The 24,892-nt window shown below is 37.2% G+C and overlaps 1 protein-coding gene across 3 annotated transcripts; it reads left to right on the forward strand.

The window, feature by feature from the left end:
* Nucleotides 1-298: 298 nt before the first annotated feature.
* LOC139713808 (stromal membrane-associated protein 1-like) lies at nucleotides 299-24,602 on the forward strand. 3 transcript variants are annotated; one of them, XM_071625512.1, is made up of 11 exons: nucleotides 299-486; nucleotides 5,292-5,425; nucleotides 5,905-5,990; nucleotides 6,731-6,812; nucleotides 7,431-7,532; nucleotides 10,370-10,535; nucleotides 11,815-12,051; nucleotides 13,697-14,016; nucleotides 16,588-16,632; nucleotides 18,064-18,168; nucleotides 23,653-24,602. In XM_071625512.1, exons 1-11 carry the CDS (start codon nucleotides 372-374, stop codon nucleotides 23,881-23,883), a joined length of 1,623 nt encoding a protein of 540 aa, XP_071481613.1. In that variant the 5' UTR covers nucleotides 299-371; the 3' UTR covers nucleotides 23,884-24,602. The 3 variants fall into 3 exon arrangements, with proteins under 3 accessions (XP_071481613.1, XP_071481614.1, XP_071481615.1); XM_071625513.1 differs by lacking the exon at nucleotides 18,064-18,168; XM_071625514.1 differs by lacking the exons at nucleotides 16,588-16,632; nucleotides 18,064-18,168.
* The last annotated feature ends 290 nt before the right edge of the window (nucleotides 24,603-24,892 follow it).

Here is a 24,892-nt window from a genome sequence, read left to right on the forward strand (position 1 = left end):
GCTTAATTGCCACTAGTAGAGCGCTCATTTGCTGATAGCAGCTCTGAGCTAAATTACATTTTGAAATAAAAGAAAAAAGAAGAGCACAAATTTTAATCCCATTGTGAGGGTTGTTCACTTTTCGTGGCAAACGTCCACAATTTTGTTGGGTTAGAAAATCAGACTGAGTACTAGTACTAAAGTACCTGTAGTGGCCGCGTCGAAGCGGCCAGCGCGTTTTGTGACGTTGGCAGGCAGGCTTAGTGTAATACGCAACCTTTCACACATTGACACACGTTACTTCCGGTTGCAAGTGGGTGTACACAATTCTGACGAACTGCCGCACCGGCCTCTCATTTCGTTAGGATATTTGTTCAGGCAAGGAGTGCAAGATGTCAAGATCACATTCTGAGAAAGACAAAAAACATCAAGAAAAATATCAGGCCATCTTATCGAGATTGCTGCGAGAGGAGGACAATAAATATTGTGTAGACTGCGATGCAAAAGGTAAGGTGTACGAACTTCCCTATTTACATGTAGGCTGTACCGTAACTGCATTGCAGCAATGGCATTATGTGAACATGGTTTAGACTGAAACGTTAATGCGGCTGCGGTAACAACAGTGAATGCATGCAATATGCATGGCTTCAGCTCAGTTGAATCGCATTCCCCGACCATGTGTCATGCGTTTGAGGCGGAGGTGTGAGAATGAAATGCGGTGTAACGATAGATTTGAAGCATATGTTACATGTGGGAACCATCACTTAGTGGTAGGCCTAAATTTACAGCAAAATTAGCCAGTGTATTGGTCGACAAATAAGTGAACAGTGGTGAATAAAAGTGTAGGGGCCTATAAAGTAGCTAATTTTTACTCAAAAGTACGCCGATCGACGGCGGTGTCAGCGTAGCATGATTGATGATCGATTATGTGGAAAAGCGATATAATGATGATGATCGATTGTTGTAGTCTGTGATACAGCCGTTTGTTTGGTGTTTAACCACAATAATTACGTCGGCTTGACAGTAAAAAGTTGAAGAAAGAAAGTGATCATGATGCGTTGTTTTTTTGGCTTTTTTTTAGTTAATTTTCTCCTGCGTGCTGCGTTTGACTGTATATCTGTCAACATATTTTGCTGACTAAGTAAATGATGGGAGGATAATAAGTGTACAAAACAAAAGATATATGAAAAAAATGAATAATACACAATAAAATGGACCTTCCTACAAAACAAAAGCAAATATTGGGGTTTTTCTTGTATACATAATTAATGAAATGAAATGGAAAAATGAATACTATCATAAAAACAATAATCTATACTGTAAATTGAACTCATCAATTAAAAACATAAATTTGATACCATTTACCATCACCAGAAACAAACAAATCCCCTTCGAAATCAACTTCCTTCTCATCTTCTTTTCTCTCTCTTTCTCTCTCTCCCTCCTTCTAACAGCCTAACCCTTTTCTTCCACTTTTCCTCCAACCTCATTCTTTTCCCTTCAACTCTAAACGTTATTCAAATTAAATCACCAACTTTTGTCATGATAAAATCAATACTTGCCACAATTTCTAAAGAAAGGACGTCTAAATCCTGGTAGACATCTATGAATAATCTATATCAATAATTTGAATAGTGACATTCATGATAGTGGCAATGAAAAGAATGAGAAAAACAATACGAAAATGAAAGTAGATCTAGGGCCCACACGTATTGCACAAGTCATGTTAATATTGTTAGTAAGCGGCTAATTAGAGACTACCAGAATCGATTATAATCGTTGACATCATTCTCTGTAAAATCGATGCACTACTTACTACGTCGGAACTATGATCGCGACCGACGTACTTTTCAAGGCCCGGGCTATGCCCCTAGACCTATCTAGTTGCCAAGTTGGGTGTCCAACACATCGTCATCGACACCCTAATGTTTTTCTATCAATGATACTTAAAATATCTCACAATTTGCCTGAAATTTTACTCACATGTAAAAAAAAATACTCTGAATTCACAGCACTCATTTATGCGATTTGCGGTATACATTCCAAGATACTGTAACTAACTGCTTCGAAGGTGTGGGTTGTTGTTTTGATGCGCTCAGCTCAGTTGCGCCGTATTTTGAAACCAGCACCCCTAGTCCTACCCTCCATTGACAATACAGAGATTAGAGTGGTGTCTCTGTACAATATACAATGAAAACACAAACACAAATTTAAAGGGGATGGCTGGTAACTGATCAGTGGGAATCAGTAGTAGGAATGCTGGGGGATGATTGTTCCAATCCTTGTGGGATTCATTTAAGAGTATATAGTCTATATATCTATTGTTATGTGAAAATTATTTGCTTCAGAATGGACCATTCAATGGTCTCATATTCAAGAAATGTGCAGTTCAATGTTTCCAGGTTTAGCATGCCTGTACAGTGACGGGGCGATCATTAACGGGCCGTTAACGATCGCCCCATCACTGTACAGACATTCTATTGAAATGTAAGTACTTTAATAGAATGTATACAACGATGATGCATACATGTACATTGTATACATGTACGTAGGTACCAGGTAATTCACACAAAAGTCAGGTAATCTGTGTACAGCGGCCACCTGTCTATGACGGCCACTTTTTTTGTTTCCCGTGGGTGGCTGCTGTAGACAGGTTTGACTGTAGGCCTATGATTTCATGTTTCCAAATGTTACATTTTTAACCAACAAATGAATTGCACCTCAATAGTAAATTGTTCAAAATTAGGATGAGTTAGTAAAGGTGAAAGAATTTGCAGAATATGCAGTTCAGTTACAAATGTTACATACATGTATGTGGCCTACACAAAACATTATTCTGTATGAAGAATTATTTGAAAAAGGCTGCTTTTTGATACCGATAACATGTACATTGTAGATATTCTAGTATACTAAAAAACAATATACATGTATGCCAATTAAACACAATTTTTATAATACTGCTCACAGAACATGATTTTCTTTTACACCCATCCTGAGGAAAAAGAGATTGATATGTTAATTAGTGAATCATATTAAATGTTGTTGGTCAGGAATGAAAATTCTTAATCCTGTGATTACAACGTATATATGCGAAACAATGTACAAGTGTACATGTCCCCACAAGGGGTTTGTGTTTTACTGATTTGTGAAAACAAATTGAAATTGAATTTAATTGAAATTGAATGGACTTAGAGTGATTGCCTTGGTGTATTTAAGCAAATAACCTGCATGTAGAATCACCCTGTACAGACCAAACATCTAACAGGACAATTACATGTATGTATTGCAACACCACCCTAGGATCATAGAACAGAAGATGTCAAAATTATTCTGAGATTGATATCAATTGTGCTTTTTCTTTCAGTCAGATATTATGGAGCAGGGCAAGTCCAAGATAACGTGCGCGTTACGTACAAGTGTATGGGACATTCAGAGACTTTTATGACCTGAAAAATAGTGTTTCTGGCCTTTGATCATATTGAACTTTATCATAGTCATTGATATCTAGGAGAAGTACATGTATATAATCATGTAAAAAATGGAGAAAAATGACCTTGACAATTATATTCTAGAAGAGAAAATATGTGCCGTTACGTATGACACCAGACATTTTTTTTAAAACATTTTTTTCAACCTCAAAACTCACTGAAAATATTTCATTCTACAACTTGTAACTCACTGTGATGAAAGTCACAACACTCAAGATTATCAGAGGTAAGTTTCAAATCATGAGGCAAAAAGCACTAATTACAGGTTCTACATTGTAAAGACAGACATGACGTGTTACGTATGGGACACTTTGTCCTCCAATCGTTTAGTGTGTGGAGAACCATGTTTATGGGTATTTTGCATAATTATTGAAGTAGAATCAGTTGAAATTACTCAAATACTGATCCAGATTGTCAAGGGAATCAGTATTCCCCAAATATTTACCATCATAATCATATTTAATCATATTCTATATTTTTATGACCAACCTGAATATGCATGCCCTGTATTTTTATCAGAATAGTTACTACTAAAAAATTGAATAGTAAAGTGTTTACTTCCTTTGATGAAGGGCAGTTTGCCATTCAGTTTCAATAAAAAACAACTTGACACAAAGAATAGTAATTTTAATAAATATGCAATACCTGCTGCGTGGAACCCCAGTGATCGAGTAGATGTACAACTGTATGATGTCTGTCTAGCAATCAGGTTGTTGATTCGAGTCACACCTCAATGTCTACCCATGATTTTATCGTGGCTACTACTAAAAACTGAATAACTGAATAATTGAGATATCCAGAAACGTGGTGTCCTAATAAAAGGTGGGTCACATTTTTCATTAGGACCACTTCGTTTTACTTTGTATTTGTTTGTTTTTTTATATCTCAGCCATGTCAAATTGGATCTTCATCAAATAAACTTTGAATTCCTCTTTAATGATTAATATAAGTTGTTTCCAATCATCTTGTAAAATGTTGAAAACTGAAGCCCCATTTGTACGAAAATTATACCTTCCCTTTAATGCTGATTTTCATTGTGTATTTTGGCATCTCCCCCTCCCCCTTTCTGAAAATTGTTCAATCAAGTACATGTATTGTTTTAAGTGTCTATAACTCAAAAGTAGCTCTGCAAAGTTGGGATACTTTATGCAGGATGATTGACGATTTGTGTACCATACTGGGAGACCTTCCCAGCTAGCTTCATGCATTCACATGCAATATGTATGATGATGTCCCATACGTAACGCATTTGTCCCATACATAACATTATTTAATTGCCTAATAAAAAATATTTCTTTTACTATTTTTTCTTCTTTCTGTGGTATTTAACTTCTTTAAACAATAAATTAGAACTTCCCAAAAGGGCGTTCAAATAACCTTAGAAATTTCAGAAAAAACCTAAAAAAAATGACCTCAATTTGTTACGTATGAGGCATCTTATGATAGGACACAAGCTAATTTGCATTTTAATCATTGCATAATTCTGTACCAAGTTAACTATTTGATGAACTTCTTATGTCCACATATTAATCAAATATAACTTGCTTTCCTTTGAATAAATATGAAATTTTATGAATGTCCCATACATGTGTATGTAATGCTGTATTTTACATTTATGCAAGTGAAGCCCTTGAAATTTGCATAAATTTACATAATATATATTCCTCCCTGGAAATCAAAACTTCAACTAATAAGCTTCAAAATGATACCAAACACGTCAATATTCAGCAAAGATGAAATTTTGCCTTCTGAGGGGACCTTATCTTGGGACTTGCCCAGCAGTTATTTACCCTTTGATTTTCTACATTTCATCTCGTACTGTAGGACCAAGATGGGCCTCGTGGAACCTGGGTATTTTCCTTTGCATACGGTGTGCAGGAATACATCGCAATCTAGGAGTGCACATATCAAAAGTCAAGTCAGTCAACCTGGATTCATGGACGGAGGAGCAAATACAAGTATGTTGAGATGTCGGGAAGTAGGTCGTAGTCATCTTCTACGAAGTATTCTGTAGGCTTATTACCTGTCCGTGTTTTCCAGCAACTCCCCCCCCCCCATATTTGTGTGTTTGTGAGTTTGTATGTGTGTGTTGTTCTTATGGGGGGGGGGGGGGGGGGGAGGATAAAAGTCTCAAATAAAGGATGGAATTGGAATTTTTAACTTTTTCTTAAAATCAGCAGATATTTGTAGGAAAAGGGTTACTTTCTCAGAAGTTACCAGATTCTCAGAGTACCTGTATGTATCTTAAGGCCAACTTGAAATAGCCCATGTGACCTTTGTGGGTCTCATGGTGAATGATCTCATAATACCAGTATGCTGACTGATTACTTCAGAAGATGGCACATGGCATTTAAATTGCTTTTAATACAAGTGACACATTTGTCCAGTATTATTTGACCAGTGTCATTGTCTTTTCATTTCTCTTCTTTTGCATTAGAGTATGGAGAGTGTGGGAAATACACTGGCCAGGAAATACTACGAAGCCAATCTCCCATCCAGCTTTAGGAGGCCGCAGACAGACTCGTATCCTTCAGTAGATCAAATCTGGGAAACTGTCGGTACAAATAAGGCATGATGAGGTCAAATAATGACAGCTGAATGTTCTATACTCTTTTTCAATGTTTGTCCAAATTTTTTGCTCATTTATAAATAGGATTATTGTTGTATAGAAGATGTACAAATACATTTTTTTTTTTTTTTTTTTTGGGGGGGGGGGGTCTTCTTCGTGCAAACTCTGGATGAAATGTAAAGAAGTGTATTTAGACTGTGAGGTACTTTTTGTGAAACTGAGACAGAATGTGTGATAGAGTCATCTTACAAAAGCTCTGCTGCATTCTAAATAATACAGTAAACTCTGCAAAAGTCAAATGTGCATATCCATTCATGTCTATCAATAAAAATAAAAAGTTTTCATTCATATGCATATAATCCTCTGTACAAGTCATTTTGTTGTTGTTGTTATTGGCTTATCACAGAAGTCGATCAATTTCTGTGGAAAATTTCAAAAAATCATTACATTTGAACTGTCTTTTAAAAGTCAAACTATGCCACAAAGTGTAATCAATCACTGTCAAAGTGCACCATGCTTTTATTTTGTATTTAGACACAAGTCCCCAGACATGCCTACCTGCCCCAGTTTAAACTGTGAAAGCCAGTGGGAGCATATTGGAAAGATATTAGATGGTCAAACAGGAATTCAAGAAAGTGATATTTTGCTTTCTTTTTTCAAAGTATGCTGTTTCTCTTGACTGATTCTATACCAGTCCCCTGGACAATTTCATCAGGGCAAAGTATGAGCACAAAAAATACATTGACAAGAACATGGCCCCTCCTGGAGCCACCAAGGTAAGTGGTTTTTTTTTTTTTTTCTCTCTCTCTCTCTCTCTCTCTCTCAAAAGTCCATGTGTGTGTATTTTTTATTTTCTCGTATTGATATTAAGTATGTTCTTCTTTTTTTTTTAAGCAAATGAAATGTGTCAAAATGTGCAGAAAAAAAAAATCAAGACATGTGTACATGGGAACAGCTGTAGTCGTAGTGGGACCAAAACAAGAAAAAAAAAGACAAAAGAGAAGAAATGTTAGAGCAGGGGTCTTTGAGCCCTTTTTGTCTTTAAACAAGGAAGTAAGTGACACCAGCTTTAATTGAGTATCTTTTCTGACAGATTTTGCAATAAAAGATGTATTAATCCCACTTTATACTCGGGCACATTTCTGCTTTATACTTCTTGCTATTAACTACACTTTCATGTAAAGTTATCCTTTAGTTTTAGTTTGTCTTATTAATGCAAGAGAGTATCATTGTATGGGGGGGGGGTACTTCAAATTTTAGTAAGAGAGGTACCACTTTTCCCTAGTACCATTCAAAGCCATGGTTATTTGACTATTGGAAGGTGTAAAACTTGTAGGATGTATTATTTCTGTGGATGAAGAATGCTTCAAATATTTGTGTTCTATCATTTCTAGGTGAAGAGAGAAGACAAGGAAAACAGTCGAGACAGTGACAAGGAAAAGAGAAAAGTAAAGAAGGCAGAGAAAAATAATATTTCCATCCCAAGGCCATCAGAAGTAAGTATATACATGTAGTGCAGATTATTATCATATATTTCAGTCTATACTTCTTCAGACAAATGTAATTAAATTCGCAATTGTTTACCGTTAGCAAGGCTTCGAAGGTAATCACATGCTTACAGCATACATGCAGTGGCGGATCCAGAGGGGGGCGCAACCAGCGCACGCCCCCCCCTTTATTTTTCGTTAAAAACAAAAGAAATAAAAAGAAAAAAATGAAATGAAACCCGCAAGTGGCACCAGAAATATTAGTTACGCCCCCCCCTTTACAGAATTTCTGTATCCGCCCCTGTACATGTCATGTACTTTGAAATAAATCCCTTCAGAAAACTACTGTGCCATAGACAGTGTTCACAGTAGCTACATATCCAACATACCACCCATCAAATCTCAGTACAGTTAGTAGTTAATTGGTGGCTAAGTATTGCCTGATACTGGAGAGTTCATTATATACCGGTATTGTGCATTACAAAATATCCATACATGCTGAGACATAAAAAAACAACAACTTCAGACTATTCCTTTTTAAAGAATTCAAAGTTCAATTGTGGGTTTATGACAATACCTTCTGACTGCAAACTTAAAGAAACCAGATCCATTGATCAGTGAAACTGTCACTTTCTATGTGCAGTCTGTAGATGGCACCCGAGAGGTGTCTCTGATGTTTTTGGCAAGTATTCTAGCAGTTGTTTTAAAACTTTTGAACAAATTCACTGATAACAAAATTCCATTCAATGTTTATACAGTGGCCCAGCTTGATTGGGATGGGTTTGGTGACAGCTTTATTCCTGTCATGGCAGGGCTCCTGTGTTAGTAGTGGCCCCCACATGAAACCCAATATGTGGGCATCACACTAATCCATGCACAGTATACACCTTTGTACATAATTAAAAAAAAAAAAAAAAAAAATGTCTGTCATATTCTTTGTCCAATCATCACTCCTAAGTTCACTGTCTGTCACAAACACACACACACACACACACACACCCACACCCACACACACACACACACCCACACCCACACCCACACACATCCACTTTATACACTTATTACATACCGGTACATATCATAGCTAGTGATGAATAGGCCTATAGAGGGAGAGTACAATGTATCATTGGTATAGACTGTATGTGGGCAAGGTGACTCTCTGTACTCACACTAGTGGAATTTATGTATGAATGGGGGGTGGGGGGGGGGGGAGCTGAGAGTGCTCGATATAGCTGCCAGCATAATGTCACTGTGCTGTGTAGTCTTGCAAATATAAATGTATACTGCCCAAATCTATTTAATTTTTATAGACTTCAGTTAAGATGGGAATATTGTGCACAAAGTTGTAGAGAAAATGCCAAGCTTTGCTTTGATTCAAATTGTATGGCAAATCTATGACTGTTTTTCTTTCAAATGACCAGTAGCTACATTACTGAAAGGCATAACTTCTACAGACAAACCTGTGGCAGGACTGTAAAATCTATAATCAAATCCAGTAGTGAACAGTGCTTGCTACTCGATCACATGAATAAAATGCAAGCTACAAGTATATGCTTGAGAGGAACAGAATCTTGAGAAACGCTTTCATTGTACTGTGCCATTTGGCGATTTATTGATCGGTTTGGGCGGGTTTGTGCGTATGAGTAGAATATGCGAACTTGGCACGCCGTAGACCGAGTCGGGCGTGCGAACTTGGCACACAAAGAGCTAATTTAAAAAAAGTAATCATTCTTCTATCATATCCATTTGATTATTCTTATGGATTTAGATATCATTTTTAAGCATCAATGGGGCTCAATGGAAGTGCGTCAGCCCAAATATGTCAGTTTGTAGTTTCAGTTAGTTTTAGAAAATATCATGTACAAAATTTGTTACACTGAGTGTTGTTGCACTCGGTGTTTCCACCCGCCGTATTATAAGAAAATGATCAAAATTGTACAAATTTATGCTGAGATGGCTGTTAGGAGCTTGCCAGAAATGATAAGAGGATGGCATTAGAATGGCAAGATGTTTCTTTCTGATAACCATCTGGACTAATGCTTGTTGAGTCCTGCTTGTAGATTATAGTTCCTGTATGTCTCTTAGATGTATGCAGTGAAAACAAAATTATTTTTTTTCTCCTGATTACTGCTATAATGTACATCATTTCCAGACGTGATAAATTATCTGAGAACAGAAGGCTGTGCACTTTGAAAAAAAAATAAAAAGTGTGTTCAAGAATTTTGTTTACCTCTCTTTGGTGGCACAAAGTGATTAGATGAGTGAAAAAAAAAATGTTGGTCTACTGTACATTTAATTATATAGAGTACAGTTCCATTGATGCAATATATTTCAAAGTTTATGAGATGGTTTAACAGGCCAGAAATGTCACAGAAACATTAAAAGCTGAATAGTACACAGACTTTTTATGAAAGTGCACACTCATTAGGGATGAAGTGGGCTTACATTCTATGTATGATTGCTCTTATTCCAATTTTCTCCTCATTTCTTTATGAAATGACTCCACCAATGCTTGTCTTATATTGGAATTATATTTCAGTATTTGTCAGTGTCTTTCATTCATAGTTTTAGTTACTAGGACATTTCTGAGTTATCAAGCAAAAAGTGAAGACATAAGATTTTTTATTTTGAAAATTCAGTGCATGAAACTACAGGAAAAGTGTAGAATAAAATTACAGTGTAGGTGTAAATTTACTTAAAGGTACCTTGCCAATTAAATCACTTTACCTGGCATGGACTGAATACTTTCAGGAAATCAAAAAGATGTTAGAGTGAAAATCATGACTAATGCTAGTCATTGGTTGCTTCTAATCTAGACTGGTTACATGTACACTGTCTGTTTACAGAACCTGGCTCCAGTAAGGAAACACCAGTCACCTGGGGTACAAACTCTCGCAGCCCAAGCTGCCACAGTGACGGCGGTACAGAGTGCTCCTACTGCTGCTGCTCCACCACCATCTGAGCCGAGGGCTGCAGCCCCCTCCTCAAATCAGCTTGACCTTTTTGGGCTTGGTAACCACCCTTGTCTTTCCTTTCTTTACACTCTATGCCATGGAAGTCAACTCTATTGTGGGGTATGCACTCACTGGTTATAAATATGGATGATAATTTCTTGATTAATAATTGCATTTATAACAGAAAGAGAATACTTCATATGAACCAATCATTGTATCAGAAATGTCTTATGCATGATTAAGAGAAGATTTCAGTGTGTTAAGAATACCTCCCCCTGCCTTGTCTGAACAATCCATATTTGGAACAGTTCTGTCAGGTATAGTGCTAATTTATTTGCAAGCTAATGTGAGCTATTTGCAATCACTCATATGCAAAAAAATAATTTTGTATCATAGTGTCATACCTCAAGAGACTCAGCTAGTCATAATCTGATGTACATATGTATAAACTAACATTTGAGTTGAATGCCAATTTTGCTGTGGAAATGCAGTAGATATATATTTTAACACATGGATTAACAAGTACTCCCAAGGGCACTGGCATGCGAGGTAATGTGATATTATCGTTTCATGACTTTTTTATTTGAAATCTTGTGCAACTTTTGGCACTAAATTTTTGAAGATCAGATTAAGCAGTATAAGGTCACATGAAAATTAAGGGTCAAAGGTCATCCAAAAGTAGTTACTTTTCCACACATGGATGTGTGTATCACGCAATGGACATTTTATAAACATTGTGAAAAATAATCCATTTCCCCCATATAATAGTATATTTGCATTGTCTTTGTGGTTGTCATTTCCAGTATCATTGTCAAAATAATACAAAACATAGAAAATAAACAACAATAGATTACAAAAGAAATGTAAACAAAAGAATACATAATAAATTCCAACAAAATCCTGGAAATACTATTTATACTTGAGAATTATTGTCGATATCTTCTCTCTTGCTTTACGTATCATCCATGTTGAAAAATAAAGTGTGGTTAGTTTTGAATATTATAAAACTCTTAACTCTTTTTCTTGGGAAAATAAAAAAAACAGCAAAAATCACTATTCTTGGTACAATGTAACTGATATGGGCACCATTTGCATATTTTACATTTGCTCATTAAAATGAAAACATGAATGTGTCACTAATACTTCAGTGTACCTTTAATTCAAAGTTTTGCATGAACCAGACCATCGGTCACCATGAAACTTGGTTTCAAGTAGCCCAGTTGAAATTGGGTTTAATTTTGAAGGGCTTCTATGTGTTCAAGCCTATCCCAATTTTTTTCCCCCTATAAAATGATGCTTTCATGCATGATATCTTCCACTTCTTCAATGAACAACAGATGCGCCAGCTTCAGTAGGAAATGGAGACCTTCTTGGTATGCACACACCTCAAAAGCCACCTTCCAACCAAATCTCACCTATCCACAATGCCAATCCTGCCCCAGCTGACAATGCAATAGAAGAGTCATTATTTGGCACAGAGACAAAGTCTACTTCATCCAAAGCCTCCAAGGAGTCTATCCTAGCTCTCTATGGTTCATCTGGCCAGTCCAGCCAACCTATTTATGGTGTTCCAGGTATGTATCTATCAGACTATTTATACCCGCTGTACTGGGTATTTATCATGCTGTTGTGTGAATTGTTTGTGTTCTAGATATGTTTGCAAACCAGTGATGATACATATGAAGTTCATCCCCCGAACAGAGTTCAGGGGATACTCTGGATTTGGCCTCGTCGCACCGCGTCCGCCGCCGCCACAGAGATTTCTTTGTGAGCGCTCTACCAGCTGCGTTTCTTTTCTGATCATCTTCAAATTTGGCATGAAGGTGTATTAGGGATAAACGAAGACGCCTATTGTTTTTGGTGATGGCGCCCTCGCTTGTTCCGTCTTTATACATGAAAAGGTAAATTCAATAGGGTCTGCTTGTGAGCACTCTACTGGCTGCAGTTCTTCTTCGATCATCTTCAAATTAGGCATGAAGGTGTATTATGGTAAGATGAAGAGGCCTATTGTTTTTGGTGATGGCGCCCTCGCTTGTTCCGTCTTTATACATGAAAAGGTAAATTCAATAGGGTCTGCTTGTGAGCGCTCTACTGGCTGCAGTTTTTCTTCGATCATCTTCAAATTTGGCATGAAGGTGTATTATGGTAAGACGAAGATGCCTATTGTTTTTGTTGATGGCGCCCTCGCTTGTTCCGTCTTTATACATGAAAAGGTCACTTTTAAAGGGTCTGCTTGTGTGTGTGACGCTGGCCTTGTTTCTAGACCAATTTTTTTCAAATATGGTATGCAAATATATCATAGTCAAATCTATACATCTATACCTATTTATAATGCTGCCCTCACTGTTCCACCTTTTACAGGGTCAATGGTCATCTTGATCATGTCAAAATTTGCAAAAATGCTTATTTATGCAATAACTTGATTGTTACGTAACAGATTTCATTCAGACTTGCTAGGGAGGAGTATGGGTGATCATTCTACATGAAGGACACAACAGTTTGTGGTGACGGCGCCCTCAGTGTTCCGACTTTGGATGCCAATGCTCATTTTTTGTGTGTGCTCTATCGGCCACATTTCTTATAAGATTTTCTTCAAATTTGGCAAAAAGGTGCATTATAGTGAAATGAAGATGCCCATATTGTTTTTGGTGGTGGCGCCCTCGCTTGTTCCGTCTTTATACATGAATAGGTAAATTTTACAGGGTCTGCTTGTGTGTGCGACCCTGCCTTGTTTCTTGACCGATTTTTTTTCAAATTTGGTATGTAAATGTATCATAGTCAAATCTATACTTCTACACCTATTTGGAATTTATTGTATCCTGCAACAGTTGCCATATCATACAAAATTCTGGCCTTAAAAGTAATCCAGATGGAGTATGGGAGACGGGTTCGGGGAATACATGTGCTCGATTGCGAGTGCTTCTAGTTAAATGATGTCACTTCACCACCTGCAGTCTCTATAAATGCTGTGTGTTAAAGAAGATGATGAAGAAAGCAAATGTCTGTGCACCCTTCATCTTGGTAGTCTCACCACAAGCAACTATCTTTCTTTAATGAAGTGAAGTATGATAAACATACACATGGATCCTGTCAGGTCCTGTACTCTGATAGTCTTGCAACAAGGCCAGTCACATTTGTGTTATCAAATATTATGGAGGTATGGCATGGAATAAATGATGGAGGCAGATATCTTACGAACCCTTGGTTTCCATTTTACAGGAGGCATGTACATTCCATCACAGCAGAATCAAATGGTGAATGGCTACCCAGCCACAGGTGCAATACAGCAACAGGGTGGCATACCACAAGGTGGTATACCACAGCAGACAGGCATGCCACAACAAATGGCCATGCAGCAGCCTAATACAGCATACCCACAGGCCAACAACTTTGGTGGTATGGGCATGATGGCACCACCCCCACACCAAGGCATGATGGCAGGGCAAGGAATGATGGGTAATCCAAGTGGCATGATGGGAATGTACAACCCTAACCAGGGACACTTACAGCAGCAACAACAGAACATGTACTTACAACAGGTGTGTGAAAGTAGCTGTGTTTCTTCATATTAGATATATAATTTGCCATAGACAATGCATCTCTGATTAGAAGTTGGCATAACTTATAATGATATCACATGGTGATTCTGTAAAATGTCGTGTATGAGGTGAATCCCAAAGTTCCAGAAAAGAGAAAGTTAGTGTGTGACTTTTTCTGTGCTCCTGATGCAAAGTCATGTCTGTATCTCCAGCTTAGGGTTATGGTAACTGAGTAAAAATAAAAAAGGCTACATTGTACATTTACTGTGACCATCAGATTTTGTTAAATAAAATGGTTAAATTGGGTGTGGCTCCTTTCACTACATTCACTGCAGTCATTAGGACACACTTCTCTACTACAACAAAAATCATTCAAGGACAGATGGTGATCCTGCTGTGCTTATGAAAAAAAGCTCATACCCACTTTTTGTATTTTCCTACTAGACAACAATGTGTCATGTACATGATTTTTTTTTATTATTTGTCAATTCATCATTCATTATCAAACTGCTTTGCTGTTATACACGTCGTATCCCTTCAAACAAGACATGTGATATGAAATGTGCTGTACACTAGGTGTAGATGGTCTCAAGCTTTCATGAGTCAAGCTCGGCTAGTGATATGATTAGTCATCGTAATCACATCATGTCATATGACCACCAACATAAATTAACTCTGCTTTATCATTATCACCAATGCCTCTGAGCTATATGAGGAGTGACATCACATTATCCATTAAGACAACTATTAATTTTCCTTGTTCTTTTTGTTTTTATTGATGATAAAAAAAGCACTAAGTCAATTTGTTGCCAAGGTCATGAAATTTAATGTTTATTACACACACTTCTCTGCTGGGAAAAAGTGAATTTATAACCTTTCTTGAGAATGATCTCTTTATTGTGGGGAAAAAAAAAGAAAAAAAAGCAAGATTGTATTACAAATGCAGTAATGTGAAATACAAACGTGGTTTCTTCCATGCAACATAAAGGTGGTGCTCCTTGATTCAGAATTAATTACATGCCATTATTTTTCCTCACTTCATTCATATTCATGACTATTTGGTTCTAACGTCAGCTTTCATGAAGAAAGATTGATTTGTTATTTCTTTTTTTCTACCTTGCCTTCATCATTGTGTTGATAAACAAAATCCAATAATGCAAAACGGAGCAAGAGTAGTTTGTTTAACAAATTAACCCTAACTAGGCGGGGGGGGGGGCTCCGAGGCGCCCCCCCCCTTGACGTTCCGCGTGATGTATCGCTATCGCGAAAAGCTATCACCGTGATGTTACATGACTTTTTTCTTTCGAGTCTCCCGCATCTTTTGACACCAAATTTGCGATGCCCGGGCGGGTGGTTCCGAAATTGTGCATAGATATGTACATGCATGTCAGACCAAAAATTGCTCAAAAATGTGAATTCGTGTACAATTTCAATGCAAACTGTGCTTACAGGCAAATTTCATAAAAGCATGATTATTTTGCAGTTTTATTGATTAGAATCAATCAGTAACATATTTTATTGTTTGGAACAATGTCATGGACAAATTTCATCGAAAAAACAATGAAAAGTATAAAGTTGAAAAAACAAAGAAATACTTCAGAAGTTCAAAAAACAATAAAATACTTAGGGAATTTTTCTGGAGGCACAATGTTTTTTCCTCTTACATTTGCTAAGGACACTAAAAAGAATATTTACACAAAAGATGTGCCTGTTCTTAAGTTTATTTAGTGATTTATACCAAATTATCTGATTTCATCATCATTATGCATAAATTAGCAGAATTTAGCATAAATGATAATTTTTTTTTGTTGTAAATTAACTTGATGGTACTTTAGATTACGTCATAGGCAATGTGTGTGCCAATTTTTGTTGCGATCGTGCGGTCAATGGCCGAGATTCTGGGGGGGGGGGGGGGGGCCTGGAAGGTCCCCCTAGCTCTATCATCTACCTATTATAACCCCGCCTAGATAGGGTTAAATCACACAGATAAGATCTAAAATCTCGCGGAATTATTAAATTCTGGGATTAAAAAGCATATAATTCTTCTACCTTAACATGACGCAAAATGTAGTGATAGTGAAAATATTGTGCCATAGAGTATGTTTTGAAGCACCCTATGCAGAAACTCCCAAATAAAAATGTGTTTGTGTCTAAGACTAGAATTGCTTAAATTTATACCTGGTCCAGTGCTGTGCAGAAAGCCATACAGTTGTAGGGCCTATAGACCATGCAATTTATAAAACTGTTTTTCTTTTCCTTAGCTGTGTAATTTGTCACCATTGGATATGCACTGTACTTTTTTTTTCAAACCTCATAATCAATAAGCAGTGGTGGAAGCAGCACCACAATTTATTTTTCTCACATAAACAAATTGTAAATATATTCCATGATAACAGAACTCTTGCTATCTGTTTGACACCAGTTCTCATTCACACCATTAATATTGCAGTGCTGTGTGAAGTGGCCGCATGTAATATGATGAGACATTATCTTTTCTATTTCTCATCACTAAAGAGTGCCAAACTAACCACATCTTAATTTTCACAAAATGTTATCACCACTCAATTACAGCAACAACATCAACAGCAACAAGCTCAGGCCCAAGCTCTCCAACAGGTTTGCAAGCTAACACATCCCTCATTATTTATGTTGTCGTATCCATCGTATTCCCAGAGCTATGTACATATACCATACTGTTGTAGGCTTTCTCGTCTTGCATGTTTCTAGTAAGTCTTTTTGGTATTGTCAGAATATGTTCAGAGTCTTACCATATGAACTGTGTATTGTGATACTAATTGAATCTGGGAAAACCTTTGAAAAGACAAAAATAGACAGTTATGCATTGTCAATGTTGACGTAGGGTTTACACTGTCTATTGTGTGGTATGAGGTTGATAATGAGAATAGTAACGTTACAATTTTTTTTATTAACATTCTCAGATTTTCATTGTGTAGACTTCTTTTGTTAGTTATCTGTACCATAACCCATTGCTCCCAGTACATTGAAAGCTCACCCTGCCAGATTAACCTTTGAAACAACCAATTTGAATGGAGTAGAGCAGCAGTACATTTGCTGTCATTCCTACATGTACACCGTATTCTATATATGCCATGTATATTTCATGAATTTGAAATAGTATCTAAAGACAATTTGATAAATGGGTAAATTTGCAATGGAGAACCATGCTGATGGAGTAAACTTTTTTATGTAGTCGGTTTAATAAAATAATGTCCCTCTGTGGAGGAGACAAACATTAAAATGTTGATATGTGATGCAATAGTTTCCAAACATTGATTTTTAGAATATAAGTTGATATGTGAAATTGGCAAAACAGAATGCATGTCTGCAAGATGTTTAGTGCATGCAGGGAAGTTTTAATGTGTAATATTGACTCACATGCTCCATACAGTAGATATTCATAGATATATTGACTCACATGCTCCATACAGTAGATATTCATAGATATCTAGGACATCATTTTGTTGAAATTGAGACTGTATCTTTTAGTTCATAATTCAGAAATTTCTTTTGAAATATGGGATTGGATGTCTGTAATGATACAAGCAGTGCACACAAAGAAAAAAAAGGCCTTGTCATGAAGAAGACATGATAATTATTCAGAGCACAACTAAGTTTGTCAGTGCATCAGGTATCATGCTTCAAAGCCTGCCTCCTGCCTTTGCTAGATTCTTTGTGTAATCCTTTCAATCACTATTGACACTCAGATGACTAGGGAGTTGGGATTTGTTGGGATGTTTGCTATGTACGTTGTATTTTCATGCCTGTAGAAAGCTTTCTGTACATATTATAATAATTATTGTATATTGGCATCATGAGACTTGGTGAGCAATGGGTTAATCTAAAGTTAATGTCAATTGTATCTTGTGTATGTGATATATCCTTGTTGTATGGTCTTTACATTTTGGTTGTCTTACACTGTACTTTGCTTTGTCCTTAACTTCCCCTGCACCCCACATCCAATCCTTATAACCCAAACCATGCTATCCCACAACCCCGTGCACCCTACCTCTTGCACCAAACTTGAAGGTACCCCTACCCACAATGCAGCAGCAGCAGTATCAGTGGGAGCAGATGCAGCTCATGCATATGCAAGAGATGCAAATGCAGCAGCAGTACGATGTAATGCTCCAGGTTGGCTTAAAACAGCAAATTATGCATGCCTCATATCATTTTGCATTTGTACTCGAGTAAACTCTGTTGCATTTCCTGACTTTCCTTAAGTCTATGTATTTCATGGGACAGTTGCCACTTAGTATACAAATTTAGAAAAAGTGCACCTGTGAACCAAGCACATTTTTTTGTCATAATCCATTTGATCATTTTATTTCCCCTTTTTAGACTGATTTTTGATGGTCAGTGTACAGAGTATCTGCAGATTTGTGACATATTTACATGTAATTGGGATTGAACTTGGTGTAATCTCATTGTCATCAGTGCATTTGAGTGAACTACTATTTAATTTATATGGAATCTCTTCAGAAATGTTACTATAAAGACTGGCTCAAATAGGCTAGCATAATAATTAGATGTCGATGAAGGGGGGGGGGGGGGGGGGAGGAGGCTGTCACCCTAAACCAGAAATGCTCTTGAAATACTGTGCAATGTACATGAGAGAGTGTACTTTCAAGTTTGTTCATGACAGATCTGCAGCTGTTCCCCTTGGGCCTGGGACCAAATTAGGGACCAGATTTCACATTTGGGGAATGCATGGTCAAACCTTCTAGAAGGTTATTGCCAGTATGAGAGACTATGCCAATGGACACCATACCCCCAAAGCCCCCTAAGTTTGATATATTCTTCTCGGGTAATAGTTTGCAAGAATACAGTTTGTATGTGGTAGGTGAACGTGCGATGCTCAGGTGAGTGCAAGTCCCACCAGGTGTCTTGTGTATTCATTAATTTTTTTTTTTTTCCAGTTTAATACCAAAGTAGAATTGCATGAAAGAACATGTTTGAGAGTCAACCAATCAAAGGTATAGTTCATACAACACTTTTAATGGAGAGAAGATTGATTAAAATGCTAATACTTTGCCTAGTGGACAATTAGATTTAAAGCTAGGGTTAGGTTGGATGCATTTTGTAAGAAAATGTAAGGTTTCTCTAGCTTATAAATCCAGTGCATGTACTTAAATCAGATGACTGAGTTGATAGCCAGGGAAAGGTGGGACATTGAGTCATTCAAGTGGGCCAAGGGTAGACATTAATTATGGGTGGAGGTTGGACCAAATTATGATAGCAGACACCAAAAGAAAAAATTAACAATCTAATGTTCATGAAATATCAGGAATCTTTGCTGCAATTCTCAAAATACTTGAAGTTGTGAGAAGAGTTTATTTCTGTGATCTTTACAGATCTTTACAGAATTTAGAAATCATGTTTGGTTTGAATTTTAATTCTCTAGATTTCATGCATCACTGAAGGTAGTTCTCAGAATTTAATTAAACTGTTGGTATCAAGATCAAAATGATTAGTCAGGGTGTAAATAACTGTGAGCTTGATGTCACTAAAACCTAATCCAAACATAATGCCAAAGTTTGAGATGAGTATGTCATGTAATAACTTGAGAATAACTTGGAGACACAGTGCACTTTCTATGACATAGTCATGGTTACTACAACATTCAGATTAGATAAAGTTCTGGTGCCAAAACCATTCACATTGAAGTCTGTAGTCAGTAGAAAAAAATTGTGTGTAATGAGCATGGGCATAGTGAAGTCTGTTGCCTAGTCAGGAGCTCATTGTGCAGCAGATGAATAGAGAAGAAAATAGAAATGTGTTCATTATCACAAACTTGAGATAGGATAAAGAGAACAGAACCAACTGCAGTTGAAAACAACTCAGTTGGTTCATGAGTGAAATCAGAATATGTGTTAATAGTGTGGCCAGTATCTAAATACATCTTTGCATCATTCTCTGATAGATGTTTTTATACGAGGTGTTGACAAGCACTGACATGTGACTTCACACTCCATCTTGTACGTTATGGGCCTTTGGGTGTATTCATGAAATATTAGTTTCTCTTCATTGCCCCTCACTTTGGACATTTTCTAACACATCAGCATTTAGTGCATAGTCCAATCAACATACATGGGTCAATCCACGTCAAATCAACCAATTTTCAGACAATTTGTAACCCGACCCCCTTCAATTTTTTTTTTAACTCGCACCAAATGTGCCCCCAAGTGTCTGATGGAAGATTCTGAAATATTTTGCCCCAAGGTCAAATGGTTGCTAAGATACAGCCTCCCTTAGCAACCAATGCGTGGCCCCACAACTGAGTTTAAATAAAATTTACTATTTTTGATTGACTGCTGCAGCCAGGTTAGATGAGATACATTGCTCATTTTCTGTAAATTGGAAGAACTTTTATGACCTTAAAATGCACAATATATTATGGCGCGGATCTGACAATCAGTTCTTGCGTAAGAGGACACCGAAAGTGGTGTTAAGTGTTTTGCGGTTTTTAGCTACATTTTCAAGGTCATTGCCAATAATTCAAAACAATTTGTGATGTATATCCTTTTGGTCCTAATTACAGACTATCATCACAGAAGATACCATTGTGTCTTGGCACTTCATCTCTGATTTATCACAATATGAAATGTGCTGAAAACCCCAGGTGTCATTTTACATTGATTTTGGGGTGTTTATGACCATGCGTAAACCAGCTATCAAACATTCCGGTCACAAAAGTTTTTTGGTAACCAATGAAAATATAGGTGAATATCTATCAATACACAAAAATTGGTGTCACTCCTCGATGGGACGAGGGGTGGTTTGTGACCTTGAACTTGGCGACTTTTTGAAAAAAATCCAATTCTGAGGGCGCCCTACAAGAAAACGACACATACTTTTTGGCCGATTTTTGGTAGGTGTGTAGAGCAAGTGAGAGTCTCCAAATACGCATAATATTTCAATAGGGTCTCAGCTAATTGAATTTTGAAGTTATCAGCTTCCAAACATGCACCCAAAAACATTAACTTTGACACTTAACACCATTTTCGGTGACCTCTTGCGCAATAACGGATTGTCAGATCCGCGCCATAATATATTGTGCATTTTAAGGTCATAAAAGTTCTTCCAATTTACAGAAAATGAGCAATGTATCTCATCTAACCTGGCTGCAGCAGTCAATCAAAAATAGTAAATTTTATTTAAACTCAGTTGTGGGGGCCACGCATTGGTTGCTAAGGGAGGCTGTATCTTAGTAACCGTTTGACCTTGGGGCAAAATATTTCAGAATCTTCCGTCAGACACTTGGGGGCACATTTGGTGCGAGTTTTAAGAAAATTGAAGGGGATGGGTTAACAGCATTGGTTGATTTGATGTGGATTGACCCACATGTACAGGCTTTCAAGTGGCCCTACTTTACCTACTTTTTCCTACTTTTTTACTGCTGTCCCTACTTTTCCTACTTTTTTGCTCAAAATCCTACTTTTTCCTACTTTTTCCTACTTGTTTGGTGAAAAACCCCGCAAAAAAAAAAAATGTGCAAGGCTACCTGAATAATTTATATTCAGAAATGATGAGTAGACTCTAGTTGCAGATTCTCACTGTTGGGGAGAGCCTCTTCAGCATGAAAGAGGGATAACACACACCAATCAACCACAAGACTGCTGCCAGCCTCAGCTTTTGCTCCTGTGCAGATGTGATTGATCCCACTGATATTGCAGCCTAGGGCTTGGAGCAGTGCTCAACCAGCTCTCACCATTAAAATTACCAGGCTCTCCCAGGAGCAAAAGTGAGGCTGAGGCAGCAGGGTTGTGAGTACAAATTAAGATTTACATGTACCATCAAGAGTTCTGGTGAGTGTCGACGAAAACTACTCCAAAAAGCCTGCACATGTCCTGACTTATTCCTACTTTTTTTTCTTTAATGCCCTACTTTTTCCCTCTTTAAGTCCTACTTTTTCCTACTTTTTTAGAGATTTCGTTCCTACTTTATTCCTACTTTTTTACGTTATCCCACTTGAAAGCCTGCATGTAGTATTCCTGTCAGTACTTTTGAGCACTATGAGGTCTTTTTGCATGTATTTTACTACACTTTTTGCATGTATATTTCACTTTGCAGGTTTTCAATTTTACACTCTCTATAAGTATTGATGCGAATTGCCTGGTATTGTCTTCTGTTAATTTTGAATCCACAAAAAAAAATAGACAAAATACTCATGTCTTTTGCATTGTTGTTGTTTTTTTCTCCCTGTTGCCTGTTTGATTGCTTAATCATTATGAAATTTTGATGATGAAATTTTGATGAAAAAAGTAAAAGTGCAAGTCCCAAGGATGATGTTTGTTATTCTGGAAGTGCGAATTTGATCCCTGTAGCACATTAATGACCTTAATAAACCCAGCATGGCATCAATGTGTTGTCCTTTTTTTTTTTCTTTTGCTAGAGGGCAATAATTCAAATATGAACTGTGTCATTATTATTTTTATTTTGTTCTTAATTGCTGCTCTTTCAAGATAGTCAGGCATATCTGCTTTAATGTGTCTTAGTTTATAATCTCACTCACTGGATGGTGGGACACGTGTGGTTCTAAACAGTGGCAGTCTGTTGTCTGTCTCAAATATCAAAGTGTAATCTAAAGACTCTTACAGCAAAGATGTGGTCAGATGAGCACTTCAGACTCTTGGGTTTTATTGTTTTGGTTTTTATTCAGGGAATGGTTTCATCCAAACTTATAGATCGATGCATTGTGCAAACCTTCATGCCTTGATTCTTGTTCCTTTCATTTCAAGTGTCTGTCAAACTTTGAGTATTTGCTGTGGTATTTACTGTATTTTGTTCGTGCATAAGTATGTATTTTCCAATCATAGCCAAGCCTGTGTCATAATTGAATTGTATGAGCATACATGTCATGGTGCCGGTACGCGTATGGGACACGTCAATGTCAAAGGTTTTGTGTGGTTAATTTATAATTTGAAATGTCAGCTATGATCCACAAAAAGCATTTCCTCAAACTTACTTCCACCCTATTATGTATTTGTGACAGTTTTTTGTAATGCAAATTTGTACAATTATGTGTCTAGTCTAAAACTGTACAATATACCACTAATACATTTTTTTTTCTCCTTTTTCCCTGCATTTATCCATTTTCGATGAAATGTGCTAATGAAATTTCCCCAATCAGAATTTTTAGACAGTGTGTCATTTTTATCAATTATCTTTTTTTTTTTTGGTGGTGGTGGTGGTGATGTGCAGCATGCTTCTATAGAGTCGCTCACATACACGTATGTCTTTGGCTGAGTTACCTTGTGCAATTGTTTCTTGAAGTCTTCATGGAATGTAGGACAGAAAACTGTTGTATGGAAATTACATGCAGATAGCATAAAAGAACAAAGCAAATCTTATTTATAGTAAAGACCCTCATGCATTTGTTTGAAGTGTTGTGCTGCATTCAATTTTAGATTACTCCAGAGGGGGGAAAAATAGTATCTGTTTGTTATTGGTAGTTATATTTCAGACATAGACACGCAACTTTGAATTGATTTTCCTGAAAGCAGATCATGTCTTATGATGCCGTTAGATTGGCAGCATGACAATGAACTTGGGTAAACTTATTATGAATCATCATAATTGCTTCTTTGATTATTGTCTTCCCATCATACAATGTAGGTGCAAGCACAAATGCAGAACTTGCGTGTTGGAGGTGGGGGCACTCCTCAGCAAGCAGTCCAACAGCCAACAGGGGGAGGTTGGGGCATGCCTAGCAACCCTCCTCAGGCCAGCATGCAAGGGAGTTTTACAGCTACACCTTCTGGGATAGGAGCAGCAGCCAATGGTGGAATGGGATGGAACACACCAGGAATGTCAGGTCAAACATTGAGTACCCAGCTCTGGAAATGATAGCTGGAGCTGTACAAATGAAAGTTAAATTGAATCCAAGGAGTTCTTAGTGTGTTTTCTACCTGTTTCTCTGGAACAGCCATTTCTTGGTCTACATGCAAAATATTCGCACACTTTATGTTGTAACATACATGTAGCATGTATACTTACCGGCCATGCACTTTCAAAGGAACCACCTCAAAGTTTGTCCGTTAATATAATTAAAAATACATGTTGAGCTTCCTGCTTGAGTTATGTCAATCAGGGCTTCAGTTACAGAGACCATTAGAGTTTGCAAAATGATATAACCTGCTGCATTTTTAACAGCTGTGAAAACAATGTTACATGTGTATGATAGGTTTATATCTGCACCATTGCTTAAGTGCTGCTAGATATTACATGGTGCCAGGTGCTCAACTCTTTAGGGCTTACGTATGTGCCACATCCGCACGATTGACTTATTCGATGGCATGCGGATGCCAAGGTTGTATATCTTGTTAAAACACACAATCCCGCCAAAACCGATCGATAAAAAGCGCCAAATGACACCGTACAATGACAGCTTCACTTGCTGTTCCATTTCTGACATAGATAGTTTGCGTTGCATGGTGATTGAATAGGGGAATTCCATAGGGGTTCTTTGTGTACATGTACATTCTAATTTTCTGTCATAGTTGTGCACATGTCTGCAAAAAACATGCCTCCCAGACCAGAATGATAATGTTACTACTGACAATATGCAAGGAAAATAATCATAGCTTTGTCGTAAATTGACATCACAGCAAAGCCTTGAATTTTCTCTCCAATTTTGCTCACTGCATGTCTTGCATAATGTTTCTGTAAAAAGTTACATGGCTGTGAGAAACCGAATGCTTTCTAGAAGTACTCATGCACTGTGTACTAAGAATAATGTGGCACATGGGGTTTACATGTAGTAGCACAGAGTTAAACTGACGTAAAACTTGTACTGCATATCGAATTATTTAGAATCACAGTTGCACTAAATACTGTACTGTATGGCTATGTTCGT

This window comes from Diadema antillarum, unplaced genomic scaffold (assembly GCF_040938485.1).
Source record: "Diadema antillarum isolate AM-2024a unplaced genomic scaffold, OU_Dant_1.0 seq00002070_RagTag, whole genome shotgun sequence".
NCBI lineage: Eukaryota > Metazoa > Echinodermata > Echinoidea > Diadematoida > Diadematidae > Diadema > Diadema antillarum.

Coding starts and splice junctions, on each gene's coding strand:
- LOC139713808 (XM_071625512.1), top strand. CDS start 372: ATGTCAAGATCACATTCTGAGAAAGACAAAAAACATCAAGAAAAATAT. Junction 10,536..11,814: donor GCTTGACCTTTTTGGGCTTG/GTAACCACCCTT, acceptor AATGAACAACAG/ATGCGCCAGCTTCAGTAGGA. Junction 18,169..23,652: donor AGTACGATGTAATGCTCCAG/GTTGGCTTAAAA, acceptor CATACAATGTAG/GTGCAAGCACAAATGCAGAA.